General features: G+C 45.0%; 1 protein-coding gene across 1 annotated transcript; it reads right to left on the bottom strand.

Moving 5' to 3' along the window:
* Window positions 1-830: 830 nt before the first annotated feature.
* Window positions 831-19194, bottom strand: parp4 (poly (ADP-ribose) polymerase family, member 4). The gene is made up of 34 exons (XM_036540842.1): window positions 18926-19194; window positions 18292-18421; window positions 17807-18002; window positions 17278-17413; window positions 16829-16907; window positions 16530-16637; window positions 15898-16056; window positions 15370-15507; window positions 14737-14904; window positions 14290-14441; window positions 14020-14151; window positions 13841-13939; window positions 13006-13189; window positions 12750-12897; window positions 12251-12393; window positions 11762-11893; window positions 11204-11290; window positions 10534-10698; window positions 10205-10248; window positions 9664-9745; window positions 8871-9008; window positions 8024-8243; window positions 7538-7608; window positions 6826-7013; window positions 6293-6392; window positions 5879-6049; window positions 5710-5790; window positions 5480-5560; window positions 5280-5375; window positions 4796-4939; window positions 2189-3978; window positions 1943-2006; window positions 1599-1701; window positions 831-1015 (listed from the first exon to the last, which is right to left on the bottom strand). Exons 2-34 carry the CDS (start codon window positions 18415-18417, stop codon window positions 879-881), a joined length of 5862 nt encoding a protein of 1953 aa, XP_036396735.1. The 5' UTR covers window positions 18418-18421; window positions 18926-19194; the 3' UTR covers window positions 831-878.
* Between the last annotated feature and the right edge of the window lie 1544 nt (window positions 19195-20738).

The following is a 20738-nucleotide window of genomic DNA, read 5'->3' as shown; positions in this document are numbered from 1 at the left end:
AATATAAATTGTGAAGTTGATGCCCATGAAGGAATTTCTTTCCAAAAGATATTTTAATTACAAAAATATTTTTGGGCTACTTTGAAGAATCTAAAATATAAGATAGTTTTGATTTGTTTATAACACTTTTTGGTGACTGCATAAATTCCACTTGTGTTGTTTCATAGTTTTGATGTCTTTACTATTATTCTAAAATGTGGAAAATACTAATTAAGAATAAAAATAAAGTGAGGAAAGTGTGTCCAAACTTTTGACTAGTACTGTATACATTAAGCCAGGATGGTACAACTCTTAATCACCTTAATAATCCTAAATAAATTCTATGATGCACCCTCCATATGTTGTGAATTATATAAAGTGTTATGGAGAGAGGTTTGGCATATCGATTATCACACAACTCTCTAAAATGAAGAAATGTGAGTGTTGAGAAAGCTACAATGTTAAATCAATCACAAGTTATGGAGGATTACATTATAAATTAGGACGGGCCATAGCAGTAAGAGCCCCCAAGGACAATGATCTTAGACAGGGCCGCAAGAAAAGACAATGAAACCTTTGATTCCCCTTCCAAAACCTGGTCTAGATTTTGGTATGAAGAAATCCTGTTCATTTAACCCAATCACATTCATTCAATTATAACTCCAATCAAATTCATTTAAATGGGGTTAAAACAGCACTGAACTTCTACGGCATTAGATACAATAACTGGGTTATAATGGAGTAAGATGGCAAGTTTGGTGACTGTTTTGGTTTTTCACTGCTCTCCTTAATTCTCTATGTAGTTCAAGTAAGATTGACATTACTGGGAACAACAAAATGATGGGGGAATGAGTGGAATATAAGGCCAGAGACCTATAAAACAATGTGAAGGAGGAGACCTACTTGAGTGCAGGTGCCTCCTGCAGGCGGAAGAGGGTCTTGAGCAGACTGCCTTCAGCCAGTCCCATAACCCGCATCAGCTGGAGGACCAGCAGCGTGGCCACCAGCCTCAGGATGTCCGCATGAGCTCTCACTCCTGCGGGACACACCCTGACCGTGAGTGAGCTGAAAACACTCCAGCATCCTCACATCAAACACACACCTACAGGAGCTAGACCTCTAGAACGTTAAGGTATCACTACGAATCAGATCTGAGAGAAGTAGACAGAGAGAGTGAGAGAGAGAGAGAGAGAGAGAGGGAGAGAGAGAGAGAGACAGAAAGAAAGCAAGGGAAATATTTGTTAAAAAGATCATTGCTGTCCTCCCCAATTTCAAAAGGCTTTACACAGAGTAAATGCCAGTCATGCTAGGAGAGGGGGCTACAGCCACATGGCCATATAGTGGGGACCCTGTGCTGCAAGAATTGTGACTTTTGTAAAAGAAATATTAGCTACATACTCTATATGTCTGTGTTTGTGTGTGTGTGTGTACAGTATGTCTGCTAAATTTAATATATCTGCATCCCTGTATACATGTTATATATTATTTACCATTGTTTAGATCATTGCTTTGGCAATCCTGTTTTCATCTGCCCGATAAAGCCCCACTGAATAGAACTGAAATGAACTGAGACACACAGATGGGGAGGAGACAGAGAGAGTTGCTCGTCAGCTGCTTACCCAGAGAGATGATGCCCTTTTCTTTCAGGAAGACATTGGCGAAGAACTCTATGTCCAGACCGAGAATGGAGCCCAGTCTCCCTGTGCATTCCCAATACCCATCCTGGGCAAAAATCCATAAAGACAATATTATTCTATATTATACTTCAGTAAAGACAGTTTTTATTCGCTCAGTAGCTGCTCTGATTAGAATCGGTGAATACAACATCATGACATTTCAGCACCTTTCCTGATTAAAATCAGTTTATATGCATGATTTATACACATGTGACCTAAAGAGCACTGAAGCAAATGATAAGATAAAAAACCCCTTTCACATGAAGGTGAACAGGGTGCGTTCTGACCTGGTGTTGAAGGTCAAACAGCTCTCCCCATGACAACCCACGTGACTTCTTCCTTTCTCTGAGGCTGAAATGAAGTCACCCGCAATACACAATGTTAAATTTGTATATTCCTATGAAGACACATGACCTATGGATGATCAGCGTACAAAACATACACCCTGCCACACAGGACAGTGACCATGTGATGGCTTTTTAAAAAACCGGATACAGACACATATCTTTTCTACCGATGAAAGGGTTAATTACCCGGTGAGCTGGTCCATTCCATGTCCTCTTCCTCTGTCTATTCTCATCTGTGCTTTCTCTCGCTTCTCGTTCTCAGATGATGAAGAAGAGTAGGAAAGTTCTGACCTGGTAAGGACATCAGGTAATGAGGGGGTAATGGCACTTCCCGCCGCAGCCTCAAATAGAGGCACTGAAGAGGTAACGGCATCACCAGCTTTAGCCCCAAACTGGAAGCCTGAGTGGGTAATGGGAGTACCACTTACAGATTGGAATTGGAAAGGGGTAACGGTATGTGGCACTGCAGCCCCAAAGAGGGGTTGTGAAGGGGCTAATGCATGTGTTATGAACTTTGTACGGAGATATGGAGCCGGCGGCGAAGCTCCAGGTGAGGATCCTAAACCGACTGCAGCCCCAAAGCCACCTGCCTGGGTGTCCTGTGAAAGTTTATGATTTGCTGCAGCGGTGCCGATTATGGGCAAGATTTTCCTGGGGGAGGGAGTAACGGCATCACCAGCTTTAGCCCCAAACTGGAACCCTGAATGGGTAATGGGAGTACCACTTACAGACCCAAACTGGAAAGGATTAATGGTATGTGGCACTGCAGCCCCAAAGAGGGGTTGTGAAGGGGCTAATGCATGTGTTATGAACTTTGTACGGAGATATGGAGCCGGCTGTGAAGCTCCAGGTGAGGATCCAAAACCGACTGCAGCCCCAAAGCCACCTGCCTGGGTGTCCTGTGTAAGTTTATCATCTGCTGCAGCGGTGCCGATTATGGGCAAGCTTTTCCTGGGTGAGGGAGCGTAACTACTGGTCCGGGAGCGCCCACTTCCAAACAAGGTGTTCTGATGTTGGAGACTAGGGAGTATTTGGAGACCGCTGGCAAGCACTGAGGGGGCGGCCATAGTGGCGGCGACTCTTGAGCTGGCTGGAGGAAGAGGGGTACCAATAGGATGAAATGGAGGTGGAGGAGGAGCCAGACCAGCAGCAGGATGAGATGGAGGTGGAGGGGGAGGTGGGACGGCAGCAGGATGAAATGGAGGTGGAGGGGGAGGTGGGACGGCAGCAGGATGAAATGGAGGTGGAGGAGGAGGCGGGACGGCAGCAGGATGAGATGGAGGTGGAGGAGGAGGTGGGACGGCAGCAGGATGAAATGGAGGTGGAGGAGGAGGCGGGGCGGCAGCAGGATGAAATGGAGGTGGAGGAGGAGGCGGGGCGGCAGCAGGATGAGATGGAGGTGGAGGAGGAGGTGGGACGGCAGCAGGATGAAATGGAGGTGGAGGAGGAGGCGGGACGGCAGCAGGATGAGATGGAGGTGGAGGAGGAGGTGGAGAGGCAGGAAATTGCTGCATCTTTTGCTCTTGATGTTGAGCCTGCATGAAGGTTAATTTCTGGAAGGGTGGAACAGGACTACAAGCTACAAAAGCTGCTTTTGCAGTCTGAGCTACAGAGGGAGAGCCCCAGCAAATAGCAGGAGGAGCAGCACTTCTGCGCACTGTAGGCCCCATCCGTTTAGTTTTCAACTGTGCTCTTTTCATCACAGGTTCATCTGCACTGCCTGCGTCTGCCTGCAGAAATTGCTCTGAGTCTAAACAGAGTGTTTCGAGAGAGTCCTGGGCCAGGGATCTCTGAAGTGCCTCCACAGAATCAACTGAGCTTGCTTTGTTCAGTTTTAAACTGCCGTCTGGGACACGGGGGGGCTCCGGCGGGGCTTCCATCTGGTCACCCTTTTCCCAGAGATTTTGCATTAAATCAGATTCCAGCTCTTCATAGATGTCATCATCGAAAGGTACACTGGAGCCCAAACAGGGGGCCTATAAGCAAAACACAAAAAAAACAAATTCATTTAATCTGTTTCACGCTAAAATATTCAAAAGTCAAAAAGTCATTTTTGTGTGAGAATAAATATCACTTGCAAAGCTTAGTAAGGTTTTGATATAACTGAGCATCTAAATGTAATTTTACAGGATGATTTGATGTGTTCCTGGTTCCAGAACCGATCAGTCAAGAAGGGGGCTTTCGAGACAGTCGTGCCGTTACAAATTCAAGCTCTGCACGGGACCGCACTTCCACCCTGCTCATTCCTGCTCACACGGTGTGTCATGCCGTGTGCTCCTGTTCCCGCCCACAGCTGACTCCACCCGTTCCACTCCCACCCGCAGCAAAAAAAAAAACATCCTACGCTTGCCCACAGCAAGATACCAATTCTGCCGTACTACTTACAACACGCCAATGTAATCTGGCGCACGCTGGTAGTCGGTTTTGATTTGACGCTCAGAAACAAGCCAGTGAATTAAGCTAAAATGTCAGTGTACCATGCTGGCAGTTTCCACACATGGCATTAAAACAACGGGAGATGAACGGGCATGCTGACGGTAACACAACACACAGTTTGTACTGAAGGCAGCACTGGACTGGACCACATATCGCACCTCCAAGTAAAGAGGAACATGCATACAAGTCTGTACTGGTGACCATATATTTTTGTTTGGGGTGTCTTGTTTCAATTGTGTTGCATTTTTAATTGAACCCCCAATACACCAGTTGTACGAAAGCTATGCTGTCGGTGTATCTGTACATCGGTATTACCTGTGCGCCACAGAGGAGTTCAGAATCAGAGTAATCACTCACTTTCTCTCCCAACCCGTAGAAAGAACAAAGTTCTTCCTCTGTGTCTTCATCTTCCTCCCAGCCGATATACGGCAAAAAATCCACCTCCTCCTCGGCTATCAGCTTGGGTATGTCTGTGAAACCAGCACTTGGCCCGTCCGCATCCTGTAGGATCGAGATAGACAGCAGATGCTTGGTGTCTGTTCCGCACATTCAGTTTCAGTTCAAATAATTCCCATCACTCCCTGTGATCATAAACATGTTCAGCACTCTGTGGCTATTTAATTGTAAAAATGCAATGCAATAAATTTGGTTTGTTTGGTTTACTGACAGATACTATCACTTAGAGCGGAAAACATGTAGCCACCACTACATGAAGAGATAAACAGCATCTACAGGTTTCTTTGGACACAGACAGCCTAAGATTTCTTCAGCTGTGAGGAGCTATATACTGAGAAGGGAAAGCCATGATTCCTCAGGCTCTTGACATCACCGGCATACCTACCCTTTCCTCTATGGCCACGAAGCTGGTGTACTGGGTCACGATGGAGTACTCTTTGCTCAGCTCAATGATGTAGGACTTCAGCTCCTCCTTTCTCCCCTGAGGACACCAACACAAGCAGCAGAATGGTGAGCGGTCTGACCCCACGCTGCAAAGGGAAAGTGCGACACCGGCAAGCGGAACAAACTTTTCCCGGCACCCACCTCGTGCTCGGCCTGGTCAGCGTGCAGGCTGCCGTCCTCGTAGTCCCGAATGACCGCCCTCGCTGTCAGCTTGTGAAGGAGCTGGGGAGCAGAGCACACAGAAACTCACGCAGAACGCTCCGTCACAGACCGCCATGTCGCAAGCAGCGAGGTCGAGCCGGACAATTTAAATGAATAATCCCGACCACCACCTGAGATAGCGAAACTGAGCGACCGAGCCAACGTCTTACCGTGCCTTTACTCTTCTGAAGCTCTGTGGTGGACACCATGGTTTCAATCTCCTGCTCGCTCAGCCTTCCACACAGGGTGGCCTGCAGGGACCACAGAGAAGGGTCACTCACAGAAGTCACTCACCTGCGGTCTTTATCCTGACGGCCTCCGAGCGGGCGGGCGGTTTACCTGAGTGCAGTGTGGCACAAAGCCGTACACGAGGGCGTGGCAGTCACTGAAGAGCGCGTGCAGCTGGGCGGGGGCTTGGACAGGCGGGGATGCGCCCAGGTTAAACTGCTGCCACTTCACCGACACCGAGCTGCAGCCTGGGGCGGACATACGCTTCACCTGGGACAAAACCTGGCAAAGCAGACAAGTCTGTTCACCTGTGATCCGGAGACTCATTTGTTGACCATTCTCGTACACAAATTCCAACTGTATGCATACACATTTTCACAAAAAAAGTGTGAGATTCTTCCTAGTAGCCTGGGTTTGTTCTTACTTTCACCCTGGTGCAATCACATCCCTGTCACATTCTGTATAGCTCCTAATGATCCATACTGCATCTGTGCTTTCATTTACAGTCAAACAAACTAGTCTCACCTTCCCCATCCAGGTGTGTTTCATCTTGGTGTCAAAGAATTCGTAAGCTCCGCCTCCAGCCTGGGCCAGAGCTCGTAACATGTGCCGATTGGCTGTTGGGCTGCACAAAGAACCGATGGGTGAAGCAAAGACAGAGATGAGAAAACACATACTAATGACAAAACAACTGTTTTTGGGTTAAAAAATCCATTTAATGCTGAGAGTGTTATATGCTTTGAAGCTAAATAAGTTTATTTGTGCCTTTGAAGTGAACCCATAAATTGATGCTAATCTACAAAAATCAACACGATCACATAAACATTCTTGCTAAAAAACATGATTTTTTCAATTCACAGTACCAGACCTTGATCCTTGTTAAAACATATATATTTGAACACACATAAAAACACACACTTAATCCAGATAAAGTAAAAACACTGACATTCAGAAGTCGAGAGTACACAGTGGTGGTGATTCCATTTGAACTGTTTGAAACTGAATGCAAGGAAAAGACTGGGATGTCAGACCCAGGTTTTCAGGCTGCGCCTCCTCACCTGATGCCACAGGTGAAGACGCGGCTGTGCTGGGCATTCTCCCGAATCAGCCGAAGGGTCAGGGCCTCGCTCTGAATGTGCCCGTCTGAAATCAGCAGCAAATTCCTGATGGTCCTTGAAGGAGGCAACAGGCTGAGGCTGTGCAGGGGCCTCCACAAATCGGTGCTGCCCCCCATTGGTGGGGAAGTCTTAAACATCAGGGAAGAACAGGGAAGTTAAGACCATAACTGCACTGTTGCACACACAATAGCAAGAGAAAGTAGTGAGCAGATTTTGACAGTCTGGCTCACTTTCTCTCAGATTTAACATCAAATTAATCCCCTGAAATGTACAGTACTAGGTTTGTACATTAAGTGAGACTTGTAAGATAAACTATTAAAATTTTTTCAGATAGCAACTGCTGATTGAAAATGGAAGCAATACAACCCTGGCTGGGGTCACAGCACCATACTAAAACACTGTACTAAAGGATAGAAACATGGGCAATGTTTCATGGACTGGGGTTGTGATATGCAGGCTACAGGTATGACTCTCAGGTAGACAGAAGTAACTCTTTCATGTTCAGTAAATTGACATATTTTAACAAGACAAGTATAAAATAGTAATGTAAGTTACTTATGCCATTTGGGACAAATATCCTTCTTGTTCCACATTTCACAAGGTTTACCTGGGCCTATCTGCCAAGTGTGTAACCCTGTTGCCCAATACTCACCATTGCAAAACTTGTGGCAGGTTGATGAGCCTTGCTAAAGGGCTGAGAGAACAGGAAAAGCTCTTTATAATCTGAAAAAAAAGAACACACATACTCTCAATCCAATGATGCTCCTTGAGTAAGAACTGTAATTACTTTTTCACCAACATTTTGTTTAGTTTGGACAGAACCACAACACCATGAAATGTCACATGGTTCAGATACACACATGCCTTTAGCAGAGTAAGTAAGTTTGAAATACTGTGCACTCTGCTTCAAAGAAATACTGATATAAGAATTAACTTTACATAATCTTAAAAAAAAACAAAAGACAGAGGAGAATCAGAATCAATCCTAAATTAACAGTTTAAAAACTCTACTTGTAAGAACTAAGTTATCCACTTAGAAGAATCAATTTGGGCATAAAACATGTAACACACGCCTTACTTCTTGGAGAGAGTTGAAATGGAAAGAATCACCACAGAAACTGAGTAGAGCTGTGAGTACCCGTGCCAAAGGAGATGATGTTCACCCTGACTTTAGGGTCCAGGGTTTTCAGCACATGCAGGGCGATCCGGCGTGCATCCTGCATGGGGATGCCCCTCATGGACTCCGAGGTGTCCAGTAGGATGACCACCTCCTCGCCCCCGTCCTTGTCCCCGTCCCCGTCCCCAGACCCAGCTGCGCAGTTGGCGTCGAAATGCGGGTAGAACACCAGCATGCAGGCCTACACACGGACAGCAGGGACACACGAGGCTCTCTACTTTCCTGTCCTTAGCACAGTCTATTCACTGTTAACACTGCAGCCTGAGGCAACATTTACAGCACCAGTCAGAAGTCTGGAGACAGTTTTCTTTCTTTATTTTTACTATTTTCCACATTTTAGAACAATAGTAAAGATATCAAAACTATGAATTAAAACAAAAGGAGTTATGCAGTGACCAAAAAGTGTTATAAATCAAGTCAAAACTATCTTGTATTTTAGATTCTTCAAAACAGGCAAAAATTGTTTCTAATTAAAAATATTTTTTGAAAGAAATTCATACACAGACAAATATAAATAGTGAAGATGATAACTAAGAAACAAGTTTCAAGCATTTAAGCATATGGCAAAATGTCTTTGAATGTACAGTATGTTTCCCATTATATTAATCAGGTGTGTCCAAAGTTTTGACTGGTACTGCAAGGAGAACTTTGGGCGAACTGGACCTGCAAGATTTGTTACTAGTTTGTTACTAATGTATGCTTATACATTCCTGATGAAAAGCTGTTATTGAGTTACAGACAGACAGGTGAGATGACAAAGTGAGAGTAAGACAAATAGAGAAAAAAAAAGGGTAAGAGAAAGATTCACCTGACTGTCTTTGTCAGGGTGGTTCTCCACCCACATCCTGGGCAGGTGGACCTGGGACAGGGTGAAGGACAGCTGGAACCCGTCAGGCCCGAGGGTCTGCCCTGGCAGCGTGCTGACCACTGCTTTACACTCCGTTTTCTGCCAGCATCGAACAAACACGCACCACAAACGCACACATACGCACACATTAGCATCTCTGTCCATTAATGACTGGGCTGAGTCTACTGCTGTTACTGCATCCAATATTCTGTTGTTCTGCATCCTACTATATCTGTACAGTACTGTATCTAACTATATGACCCGACATTACACTTTGTCTGGATTGTACTGTATTTTAATATTTGACCCTACATCTTACAGTAACTAGACTGTTCTGTATCTGAATATATGACCCTACATCTTACCTTCTCTGGATTGTACTGTATTTTACTATATGACCCTACATCTTACCTTCTCTGGATTGTACTGTATTTTACTATATGACCCTCCATCTTGATGACTCCACAGTGGCTGTCCTGGACTCTGCTCTTGAGGTCTTTGTCCCTCTCCTTGCTACTTTCAGAGGCTTTTTTCTCAGTCTCTGATACATGTCTTTGATCTGTCGCATCAGCACTGCAACACCAAATTCCTCCTCACCCGTTTTTGTTTCATGTGTGATCTCTCTCCCTGTCAGCATAGGGTGTTAATGAGAGAACAGTGCCTCTCATGCTCATTGTGTGCATTGGTTTTCACACAGTGAAATTTGCAAAAAAAAAAAAAAAAGAAGTGGAAAAAAATCAAGACTGATTTTCACCTTGATTTTCACTTGGTGGGTCACACAGTGCAGGTTTAAGATCTCATATGGCATCTCAATGGACATATCCAGGGTGAAGACCCTGAGGGCGAAAGACGACATTTCAAACAGCTCCATTTCAGTGATAGCACTGTCAGTCAACTGCTGGCCTCCAGGTCATGAGAGTAGGGGACAGTACCAGCAGACACAGGGTGAGCTCTGTGAGCTCATGCATTTATGCACTTCTCATTATAACCCGGCTTATTAAACCCTTTCTTACGTATTTATTTTATCATATTTTTCCAAAGTGCAGCCAATATAAGGCAACCATGCTGAACAGAAAGCTGAGAAGACAGGAGGGAAAAAAAGGGATTAACAAAACCAGAAAGAATGTGTGAAAGGGGCCTATGTCAGTCAGAGTGGAGAGAGGATGGATCGTCAGAGTGAAGACTAATATGTGAGGGGTTTTCTGTTGTTACAAACACGTATTTATTGAATGAATAACGGTGTTTTCAGTGAGATGTGAGAAAAGCTCTAAGAGCTACAGAGCGGAAAAACTCACCCTTCTTCCTGTAGCTCATTCACACACACCTTCTCCACTGACACCTGACACACAGAAAACACCAACAACCCCCAACAATTACTCACACCATTATTCCATATGACCAAAATCCATAATGATGCTACATCCTTGTATCTGTAGTCAACCATACTTTATTACTTTTATTTTCGTAAGTGCCAAATTTCATTCGTTTTGTGAATACATCTTGAATATACATTGGAATAAATAGAAGTATCAAAAAGATAGTGGAAACAATGGCTTCAAAGGTACACCACAGCTTTAACGTGAAATGAGTGACAGAGTGTGCTGGAGGAAACATCTTCTTCTACCTGAGTCCGCTGGTTCAGCGCTTTGCTCTGTTGCCACGGTGCCACGCTGCCGGGCAGGGAGAAGAGAAGGGACCCTGCCTTGACCACGAGCTCGGTGACATAGGTGACTTTGATCAGGACCGTGGCCCCTGCGGGCAGGTTCCCCACACTGATGGTGAACACGTCCTATTTAAAGAGGAAACCAGGCGAAATAAATTGTCATTCGGCCCTCCATTTTGGCCCTCCATAAGAATGTCATGCCCTAACATCAGTGCATGCATGCATGTATGTATATATACAAATACAGACACAACAGAGTCGGAAGGAAAGTTTGAACTCAAGATGCACTGTAGCAACAAGCTGCCTTGACAAAAATTTTCCTCTCCAAATGTATTGTAACAGCACTAAATGCATGATTCTGGCCAATCAACCTTTTGAGCAATGCCTCCATTTGGCAGTATAATTTCTTCTTAATCTATGAATTATGCATTCTACTGAATTCTGGGCAGGTTTTTTTCCCATGAGCATTTAGTGTTCTGCTCAAGGACACAACAGCAATACTTCTTTGGTGTTTGGGCTACCAGCCCTACAGATGAATGAACTGTATGTATGATGAACAAACAGATAAACAGAAAGATTCATCAATGAACAGAGAGAGAGAGAGAGAGAGAGACACAACAGAAAAACTTACAGGTGCATCCTGATCCATTAGATAAGCGCCATGGCCCTTTTCTATGGCCTGCCTGTACTCTTTCCTGGCCTGTTCTTTCTCTTTCACCTGTGAGACAGTCAGAGTATACATGACCCACATAGACTAAGACACAACCACATACACCCACATGAACTCAAAATCACTCCACACATATCCCCCTTTAATTGACACTCACACCACACACACCCACACTCACTGGAACTCACACCGCATACACGTACCCTAACTGACACCGACACCACATACACCTACATTAACTGACTCTCACACCACAGACACCTGTACTGACAGTATGAGGTCCAGCCAAAGTCATTTAGGATACAGCTGTTTAATTCAAGTTCTTGTGGGGCAGACTACTGGCTTTCACACAACACACACCACCATTGCATTACAAAATGAATGTGTCATTTGTTTGATTTAACAACCTACAGTAAAGCTGATGATCTATTAAAAACTCCCTCCCCTAACCCTCTAAGCTAAACCCAGTTGGACACTGCTGATGTATGCTGAGCAGTGAGTAATGGTGAACTGCTGTACCTGTCCCACTATATGCTTCCCGTTGATGAACGCTTCAAATCCACACACAGCTGCAGATTCATCCAGAGGAAAGACATACTTGGCCTCGATTGGGACCTTACTCAGGTTGGTGTAAGTCTGAAAAATTATGACCTGTGAAGAAGACAGCAGAATTAGGCAAGGTAATGCATTGCTGGAGGTGCTGTCTGGTCACCTGTAGCTGCAGCCTACTACAACCACAGTCTATTTAGGTCAACCAGGTCCTATTCAGTTGTCCTGTATTATGTATAAAAACATGCTTTAGTGATAATGACAATCTCTTTGCGCATGTCTTCAAAATAACGCCATGCTGTAAATATGATAAAAGTATTAAATAAACCACGGCACTGTGTAGCATTATCCACAACAGATGTCTCAACAGACTGGACAGAGTAAACCCAGTGGCACACAATCTTAAAGGTCTTGTACGTCACATGTGTCACCACATGATGTCACCGGTCAGTGCAGTACCTGCGTCAGCAAGTCCATGAGCTTGCACTTCACACTGACAGCCTGCAGGGGCAGCGGCTGGCCGGTGCTGTCCAGCAACCCCGCAGTCACGTCTTCCAGGGGGTTCTTGTACCCTCCGGCACCGACCTCCTCCTCCTCTGACACTGCAGGGGATAAAACTCAGATCTGCACATGCCACAGCGACTGCACAGCTAAACTACTCATTCAGACACAAGCATCAAATATCCACACGACACAACGCAGACGAAACACTCCTCTGAAATGCCCATTTTTAGCCTTAATAAAATCTGAACTTCTTTGCTTTTTTTTGGGAACAGAAGCCCGACAAAAGTGGCAGTAGCCAGTTTGTGGAAAAATGCCGAGACAGTTTGGATCTGGATCTGCTTCCTCCGAGATCTCAGGCATGCTACTGGAAAAGCTGAGCTCTCAAAAGTCTTTTACTGCAGAAATTAGGTGACATTGTATGCTGGTCTCTTATTCAGGACCGTTCGGGACTCACATAGGTCCGCGGTTGAAGCTGGCTGGGCCGTGTCTGAGGAGACGTCGACGGTTGGCTGGAACGCTGTCACTGGGTCGTCCCGTGCTCTGAACTGTACCACATACTTCACCTGCACCTGGTCTGTGCTGTACACCACATACTCATCGTCCTTGAAGACACGCACACAGACCGAATAGCGGATTGGTCAGACTTAGCAGAGACAACCTTGTACAGGCATGACTAAGAGCGCGCAGGTTATACAAATCCCTCTAAGTACCTCGAAATCAGAGGGCACTGTGGGGGACTGACGGACCCCGTGCACGCTGTGGTACCCCTCGGGGGCACAGCTCAGGCTCGTGTCCCTCTTCTGGAGGTCCTTGCACTGCCCCAGGGCCACATCACACACCAGCAGCAGGCGAGAGCCGTCTGTCGCACCAGGCTTAGAGTACTTCATGCTGGTACTGTGACACAGAGGGGAGGGAAGGGACGCATCAGTGAGGGAACTAGCGCTACTTACATGGCACACACATGCTGCATGTAGCTGTACTGGTACGTAGCGCGTAGTGGTAATGCTTGACACATCAAAAACAGTCTCCTACATGTTATTAACTAGCATGAATAACATGTAGAATACTACATGTTAGCAGCAGCAGTGTAGTATAGTGGTAAGGAGCAGGACTAGTAACCGAAAGGTTGCTAGTTCGATTCCTCGCTGGGGTACTGCTGTTGTACCCTTGGGGAGAAAGGTACTTAACCTAGAATTGCCTCAGTGAATATCCAACTTTATAAATGGGTAACTTGTAAAAATGATAACCTATGTAAGTCACTCTGGATATTAACGTAACATGAGTCCTAATATTATTTCTTCTTGGAGCCAGTTGGATCTGAGAATAACTGGTAGCAGTGTACCAATGCATCAGCACAGTAGATTGTCTGTACTGTATAACTTTGGCAGTGGTGTTAATATGGACAGTAGGACTAATCAAACGTGACATCGAAGTAGACATATCTCTCAATATTGTGTAAACGTAACTCTGCAATAGATATGGCCATAATTAGTGCATTAATGTGTCTGTGCAGTAGATAAATGAGTGCCTGTCTTGTCCACTGACCTCAGCGAGTCACTGAAGTAGATGCCGCCACCCAGGTTCCCGATGTCTGTCCGCTCTATCCCATGATGCTCCACTCCTACTCTGGGCAGCAGCAGCCCTCTGAGAGAGGAAGGAATACGGTCACTGACAGGCGTGTGTGATTCACAGGGGACACAGGGAATTTAGGAGCAGGCACTCACCGGGACAGGATGCCCACGAAGCTGCTGGGAGCAGTGGAGTGCAGGAGGGGTCGTACGTTCCCTTGCTCTCCCCGAAACACCTGCAGCTCCTCAGTCCTGCTCACTCGGAACACCTGCAGAATCTGTACTGGTCTGAAAGGGAAGTCATAGAGAATAATAGAGAATCATAGAGTCAGACCCACGCACAAACAAAAGCACAATCACCAACACTGAAACACAAGCAGTCTAAAAAAGTCTGTTGTGACATAACGTGACGTGCTAGTACGGTACCTGCCATGAAGTAGGCTCCTGACGTTGCGATAGTCCGGGCTGTCTGGGGAAAGGTGCTCAATGCTGCACCTTAGCGCGTGGTATTTTCCCAGACATGAAGGCGTGGAGCTCCACATTGTAGCCTCACTCACCTTCAGCATGTCTCTGATTAACTGAGAAAAGGCAGACAGTATCTCCGTCACACATTGGGCCAGAGAAAGGATTTGAAAAGAATAAATTGCTCACATTTCCCAGGGAGGCTTATTTTCACATAAGGGCAAGACTTTCAACTAATCTGGATCGTCATCAAATGCTGAACTTATTTATTGCTAAACAAACCACCTTTAAAGCATATATAGTCTGTGCAGCTTCATCACCATTATTACCAAAACGGATCTGAAGTCTCAATTAACAGAGTTCGGCACTATAAGCATAGACTGCTAACAGCAGAAGGCCTTGCTGTGGTACCTGGCAGAGGTCCAGCTTCTGAGATATGATCCTGGTGGTGGGAGTGGATTCCAGCTTGTGGGGCAGGAGGGAGTAGAACTCTCCCATAAGTCTCTGCAGCTCCTCCTGCTTCGCCCCCTCCTTCAGCCCCTTCTGTACCTGCAGCAGCAGCCCCTCTGCTCGGCACACCTGAAACAGCACCCACCATACAGTTCACAGGCATGTACGTGCACACACATGCATGCACACACATACACATGCATGCACACACACATTCACGCACACATATACATGCATGCACACACACATTCACGCACACACACACATGCATGCAAACGTATACACGCACGCATGCATGCACACGCAAACAGAAACACACGCATACACACACACACACGCACAGACACACAAACACATATACACACACACACATGCATGCACATGTATACACGCACGCATACACGCGAACACAAACACAAACACAAACACACACATACACACACATACACACGCATACACACACACACACACACACACACACACAAAACAGTTCCTTCACCACACCACAGGCATTTCAGCGTTGCACACTGGTGGACACCAAATGCTGTACTCCGGCTTTGTAGCACAGAGACAGTGAATAGTATGCATGCTTACATCATTGAGACTAATGCCGGTGATGGGAATGTTGAGAATGTTGCCCAGGCAACCAAGGGCTTCTGTCCAGAGTAGCTCTACGAACACACCCACTTCCTGGGAGATGGCACTGCTGTTCAGCTTCTCCTCCAGCAGTAACTGTCAATCACACAGAACAGAAGCTGCCATCACTCACCGTGAACTACCCAACATATGCTCTGTGCAAAGAGCCCCCAACTGTCACTCATGGCTACCTGATCCATGCAACTTTCCACTGCACCACACTAACAGAGTTTCAGTCCTCTGTGCTAAGGTGACCCTGATCACCCGCATAGGAGACTGATCAATCTCCTATTAAAAAGGTTTACAAAGGGAGAAGAAATTGATGCAAGCTACATCTTAATTACTGCAAAATGCACTATAGCATGGACTGAGCACAATATTAGATCTTGTGTTAATCCCTGTGGACAGAAGCAAATGGCAGGTCAGCGTGTGCTCAGCATGCCAAATGGTAAGAGCTGTCCAGGTCGGGCACGTGTGAATTCTGACCTGACGCAGCTTACTGGAGCCCACGTCCGGGGGCTGTGAAGGCAGTGTGGTGCTCTCCTTCACGTTCATGACGTTGAGTTCCTTCCTCAGAGTCTCATACACCTCGAGGGCTTCCTCTGACGTGGAGCAGTACACAAGCTTGTCACGGGTCACTGAAACCTGGCGGAGGGCATACAGTATGACCACAATCATAATCATCATCATCATCATCATCATTCCAACCATTCCATAAACTTTTTTTGTTGAAATTTTCAACAAGGATTGTGATGGATGATGAAAACAATCGTATACACACAAACATGAAATTTCCTGTGCTAAAAGTTTATCAGCCTTTTCACTAAGTTCATAAGCATAACAATGTGATCTTGTAATGAGTGGGACTGAATGTCTTTCAGTTTGATGAGTTGCATGCAAATCAGCTCAATTAAAGACAGGGATATTTGGAATTTGTCTGATCTAAAATGAGACGAGTTAACTCACTGTCTCTGCTTGGAACATTTTTGTTAATGCTACAGAAGGATGCTAAAACTAGCTATTAGATCTCAATGTCTTTCACTTGTTGCACCAGACAGTTCGGTCCCACTAAAGAGAGTGCTTAGGTGTGAACTGTGACCTGCCACTATAGGCCTCACCCTACAGCCGTGACCCTTGCTCCAGTATCGCACCACACGGTACTGCTGCCCTGCTTGACTCTGGCAGCTCTGCAGCTCCAGTACTGTCCAGCCTTCTCCAGGTTTCATCTAGAATGCAAAGGTTTCACAGCCACTGTAGGGTCGAGTACAACATGCATCTGCATACACTCTCTCTCTCTATGGCTCTCTGTCTCCCTTGCATACACACACCCACCCACAAGACTCATACACATGCGGTATAACCCTGTGCTCACTAGACAGGTGGCGAAAGTCATTTAGGTGAACGGACAGGCTCTTACCCTCCGCAAAATTGAATATTTGGCAACTTTAAAATTAGAGGGGAACTTTGGCAGATCGTTGTCGTATTCACTGTAAACTCTGTAGGCAGAGATAAGAATGGACAAAAGAACAGAGGGATGAAAAATACCGAACAATAAAGGGAGGAGTTACATGACTACAATAAGAGTATCTGCTGCACCTAAGGCAGATATTAGTTTTGCAGCAGTGTCAAAATATGGTGAGAATCATATCAGAGTACAATACGACATAGTCTTGCTCTATAGAATGTACATTTACCATATAATGCACATACTTATATTTACTGATAAAATGGAAAATATTCGATATATACCCCAAAGTAAACAGTTTCGTAGATCATCAAAAGGTATAATTAGCAATATCTGTGTAAAATGGGATTGGTACAGTCATTGCTTCTGCTGTCTCCATGCCTGGTGACACATGTACCCACCTGTGGTGGCCCAGATAGCTTCCACTCTTTGTCTCCGTCTCTTTCTCCACCTTCTCTGTGCGAGGAGCAAGTGCCAGGGGTGTATACTTAACTCTAGGCTTCTCTTCCACAGGCAGCTGGGCAGTCACCTTAAACACTTAACACACCCACACAACCACACAACTCCATGTACACGTTTTCTTCTGCTTGTATCTCGTAACGACTAAAGGAATGGAGGAAACGTCACTGTATGCCTTTGCATGCTCAAAGTGCCACGGCACTGCTCCCACAGCTGTCTGAATAGGACCATTGTTAGACATATGCACTTCAAACTTATGTGAGTGAGACAATGCCGTGCAGCAACAGGAGTGAGTTCAGCAGGCCAACACCGAAAAATCTTCAGGAGCTGTGCCAAGGGGAAGCAAAGAAGTAAACTCTACAGCTGATCACATACCAGCCACGAACTTCAACCCCTCATAAGCAATTCTGACATTATTACAGTCTGCCCTAGTTTCCAGGTAGGAGGGACTGTGGTAGTGCTGCGGCCTACCTGTTTGTGAGAAGGGAGGGGGGTTGGTGGTGGGAGGAAGGGGAAGTGGGCTGCACTCCTCTGTAGATAGTAGAGTCCCTTTCTCCACACAGCGGAACACATACTCCACCCCCACCACCGGGATCTGGAACTTCTTGATACTGTGCTGGCGGTTGGAGCTCACATTGTCCAGGCTGTTTGTGACGACATGAGTGCACTGAGAGGCAGACAGGCGGACGGACGGACAGGCGGGGAGGGAGAAGAGCAGCAGAAGAGACAAACAGAGACAGACAGACACATGATGCTTGGAGTTGCCCAGTGCAAAAAGGCTACTTTCAGCTTGACAGATACTACATTAATTATGTTCATGAATCATGAAAAATGTATTTCATGTCAAGTATGTTTATTTCTGACTGATAAATTCAGCAAATTTGAAAAAGAATGTTAGTTATCTGCGTGGGACACTGAAATAGGACAGCACAGATATGAAACAGTGTAAAGCATACCTGGTTGTTGACCACAAAAGAAATTGTCCCTCCATTGTCTGTTATTGCCAGCTTTAACTTCTTCTTTTCTTTAAAAGGTAAATCCTTCACTTCCAGAACCACGAGGCAGTCGTCAAAGACAGCCATACTCCTGTTCAGTCACACACACACACACACACACACACACGTACGCACGTTAAGATACATCACAGTTACAGCCACCCTTTAAAACTTGTTGACAGTGTGGTGTCTGAAGAATGCGGCATTTTCACTTATGTAATTTAGCTAGCCGTCCATTATCTCACACTATTATAATGAGGTCACGCAGCCTACCTGCTTCGGGTTTTGGCAGCAAGCGTCACGTTAAATGTTTAATCATCCAAAACCAGGACATCAGGAAACCTAGATCTAGATGGCTACGTCGTATCTTTTTTTTAATCAGATATCAGGTAGCGACATATAATACAAAATTATTGTTAAGTGTTTCCCACTTGGCTAAATTGCTACAAGGTATACATGATGACGTCATCTTGGTAACGTCAGCTAGACTAAATAGCAAACGCATACAAAGCTTTTTGATCTAACGTTAAAGTGTCGCGCCGTGTTCTTTGCAAATCATTCACCACACATCGTATTCGGACTAACCCGTACTGACCTCACAGGTTTTTGCAGCTTCGCAGATTACAAAAGTGACTTCCTTGAGAAAGCAGGTACCGTCATTTACGTCCGTCAGTTTAAGGCAACCGTATGCGCATATATATCCGGTAATCTTAAATCTAAATGGACACACAAGTGATTTTATCTATGCTTCCTGACAGCCCGTCCAGTGTGTCTAAAAATGTATGGTTATGCACAGCGCCTGTTCTAAGAAACACTTGTTAAAGTAGCCGGATTGCTAACTTATGTAGACCTGCACAGCGTCACTCTTACCGTAAACAGTTACAGATGCAATACTGGAAAACGCAAATCCACAGATATTCGTAGATTTCTTCTTCGAATAAACTTCCTGGTTGTGTAGCGCAGAATAACGTCACGCTTGAACTGCAACATGACAAAGTAGAGCATTTTACCATCATCTAGTGGATATTATGTGTAACGCAGCATCTTACCTTGCCCGTGATTAAAAAATAAAATTTAGCCGGCGTGTTGTGCACCTCCAAAAGTATCTATGGTATGAAATAATGAAAAAAAAAACACTCAGATTAAATGAGCTAGATGGAGATGGTATCATATACGATACTGTCTCCACCTTGCTTTTCAAACGCATGGTAATATAGCAGGGTACACAAAAGGCATTAATTCATGGCACACTGCTTAGTATCATTCAATAAATATTGAATATTCAGCTTTGATTTATGTCAGCGTTGTTTTTTGACTACAAAACATCGAGGCAACGTTCATTTGTGGTTGGGTTTGTCAATGTCAGGATAGTTTGAAAACAATATCAAATCAATCAATCAATCCATCCATCACTCCATCCATCCACCCATCCATCAATCAATCGATTTAAAAACAAAACTAAAATAAATAAACCCTAGAATATTCAAAGCCATTTAGGAGGCAAAACAGCTGACATTTGGTTGATTTAATAAGTACTCAATGCAGTTGAAAACACAAAACTAGATCAGCAGCAGCTTTTACATTTTATCAGTGTAGTCAAAATGTTTGGATGGGTTTGGTTTGTCTATATTTTGCATCTGTTTTTAATGCCTTGTGTGATTTTGTATTGTACTGTGAATTTATTATACTCCTGAAAGTAAACACTGTTTTGCTTTATAAGATTCACTCCAGATTACCTTCAAACGTGTAACTGATAAAATGTAAAAACTGTGTGTAAAATGACTGTGTGAATCACTCCAGGTCCAACACCTCAGCCTACAACTGCTGGTAGAGCTATAAGTGGGTGCTGGAACAGGAGGCTTCCTGGCCTCCTGAAGAAGCTCATCTGCTGCTTCAAAGCCAGAGGCAGTGCAAGATAAAGAAGGGAAGAAGGGTGGGATTTGCCTTTTATTCTCATAGCACACACAATGGACATCAGTATGTGATACTGACCGTGTGGTGTTAGACTCATGTCATGAGGGCTGTGAGTCTAAATGAAAGGACAGACACCTTCAGCTGTATCTCAGTGGTGTAAAAAAAAATACTTTAATGACAAGGTCTTGTACTTATTCATACTTACAGTGTTCTCGTGTATTAGAGGTACAGTGAAGACTGTAAATTGCCCTGGACAGGGCTGTCGGCTGAGATAAATCATAAAATGTAAATAAGACCAGATGAAACACAATAACCAGTCCCTGGGGTTTATTTCCATGGGCCACGTCGTGTGATGGGTAGAATCTAAGCTGTGACATCTCACAGCCCAAGGTGGTCTGTTGAGCGTTCACCCTAGCGCGCAGAGACAATCCCCTTGATGAGGTGAAAGCACTGTACACTACTACGCTGTGATCGGAGAAGAGACACTGAGGGAT

This window comes from Megalops cyprinoides, chromosome 11 (genome assembly GCF_013368585.1).
Source record: "Megalops cyprinoides isolate fMegCyp1 chromosome 11, fMegCyp1.pri, whole genome shotgun sequence".
In the NCBI taxonomy this organism is placed as follows: domain Eukaryota; kingdom Metazoa; phylum Chordata; class Actinopteri; order Elopiformes; family Megalopidae; genus Megalops; species Megalops cyprinoides.
This window is presented reverse-complemented; position numbering and strand designations above follow the sequence as displayed.

What these genes read in the sequence shown, in the direction of transcription:
- parp4 (XM_036540842.1), bottom strand. Translation starts at nt 18,417, where the DNA reads ATGGCTGTCTTTGACGACTGCCTCGTGGTTCTGGAAGTGAAGGATTTA. An exon ending in GCTCCAGTAAGCTGCGTCAG is followed by an intron (nt 15,508 to 15,897) that starts GTCAGAATTCAC and finishes TGTGATTGACAG; the next exon opens with TTACTGCTGGAGGAGAAGCT. An exon ending in TTCAGAAGAGTAAAGGCACG is followed by an intron (nt 5,561 to 5,709) that starts GTAAGACGTTGG and finishes TCTGCTCCCCAG; the next exon opens with CTCCTTCACAAGCTGACAGC.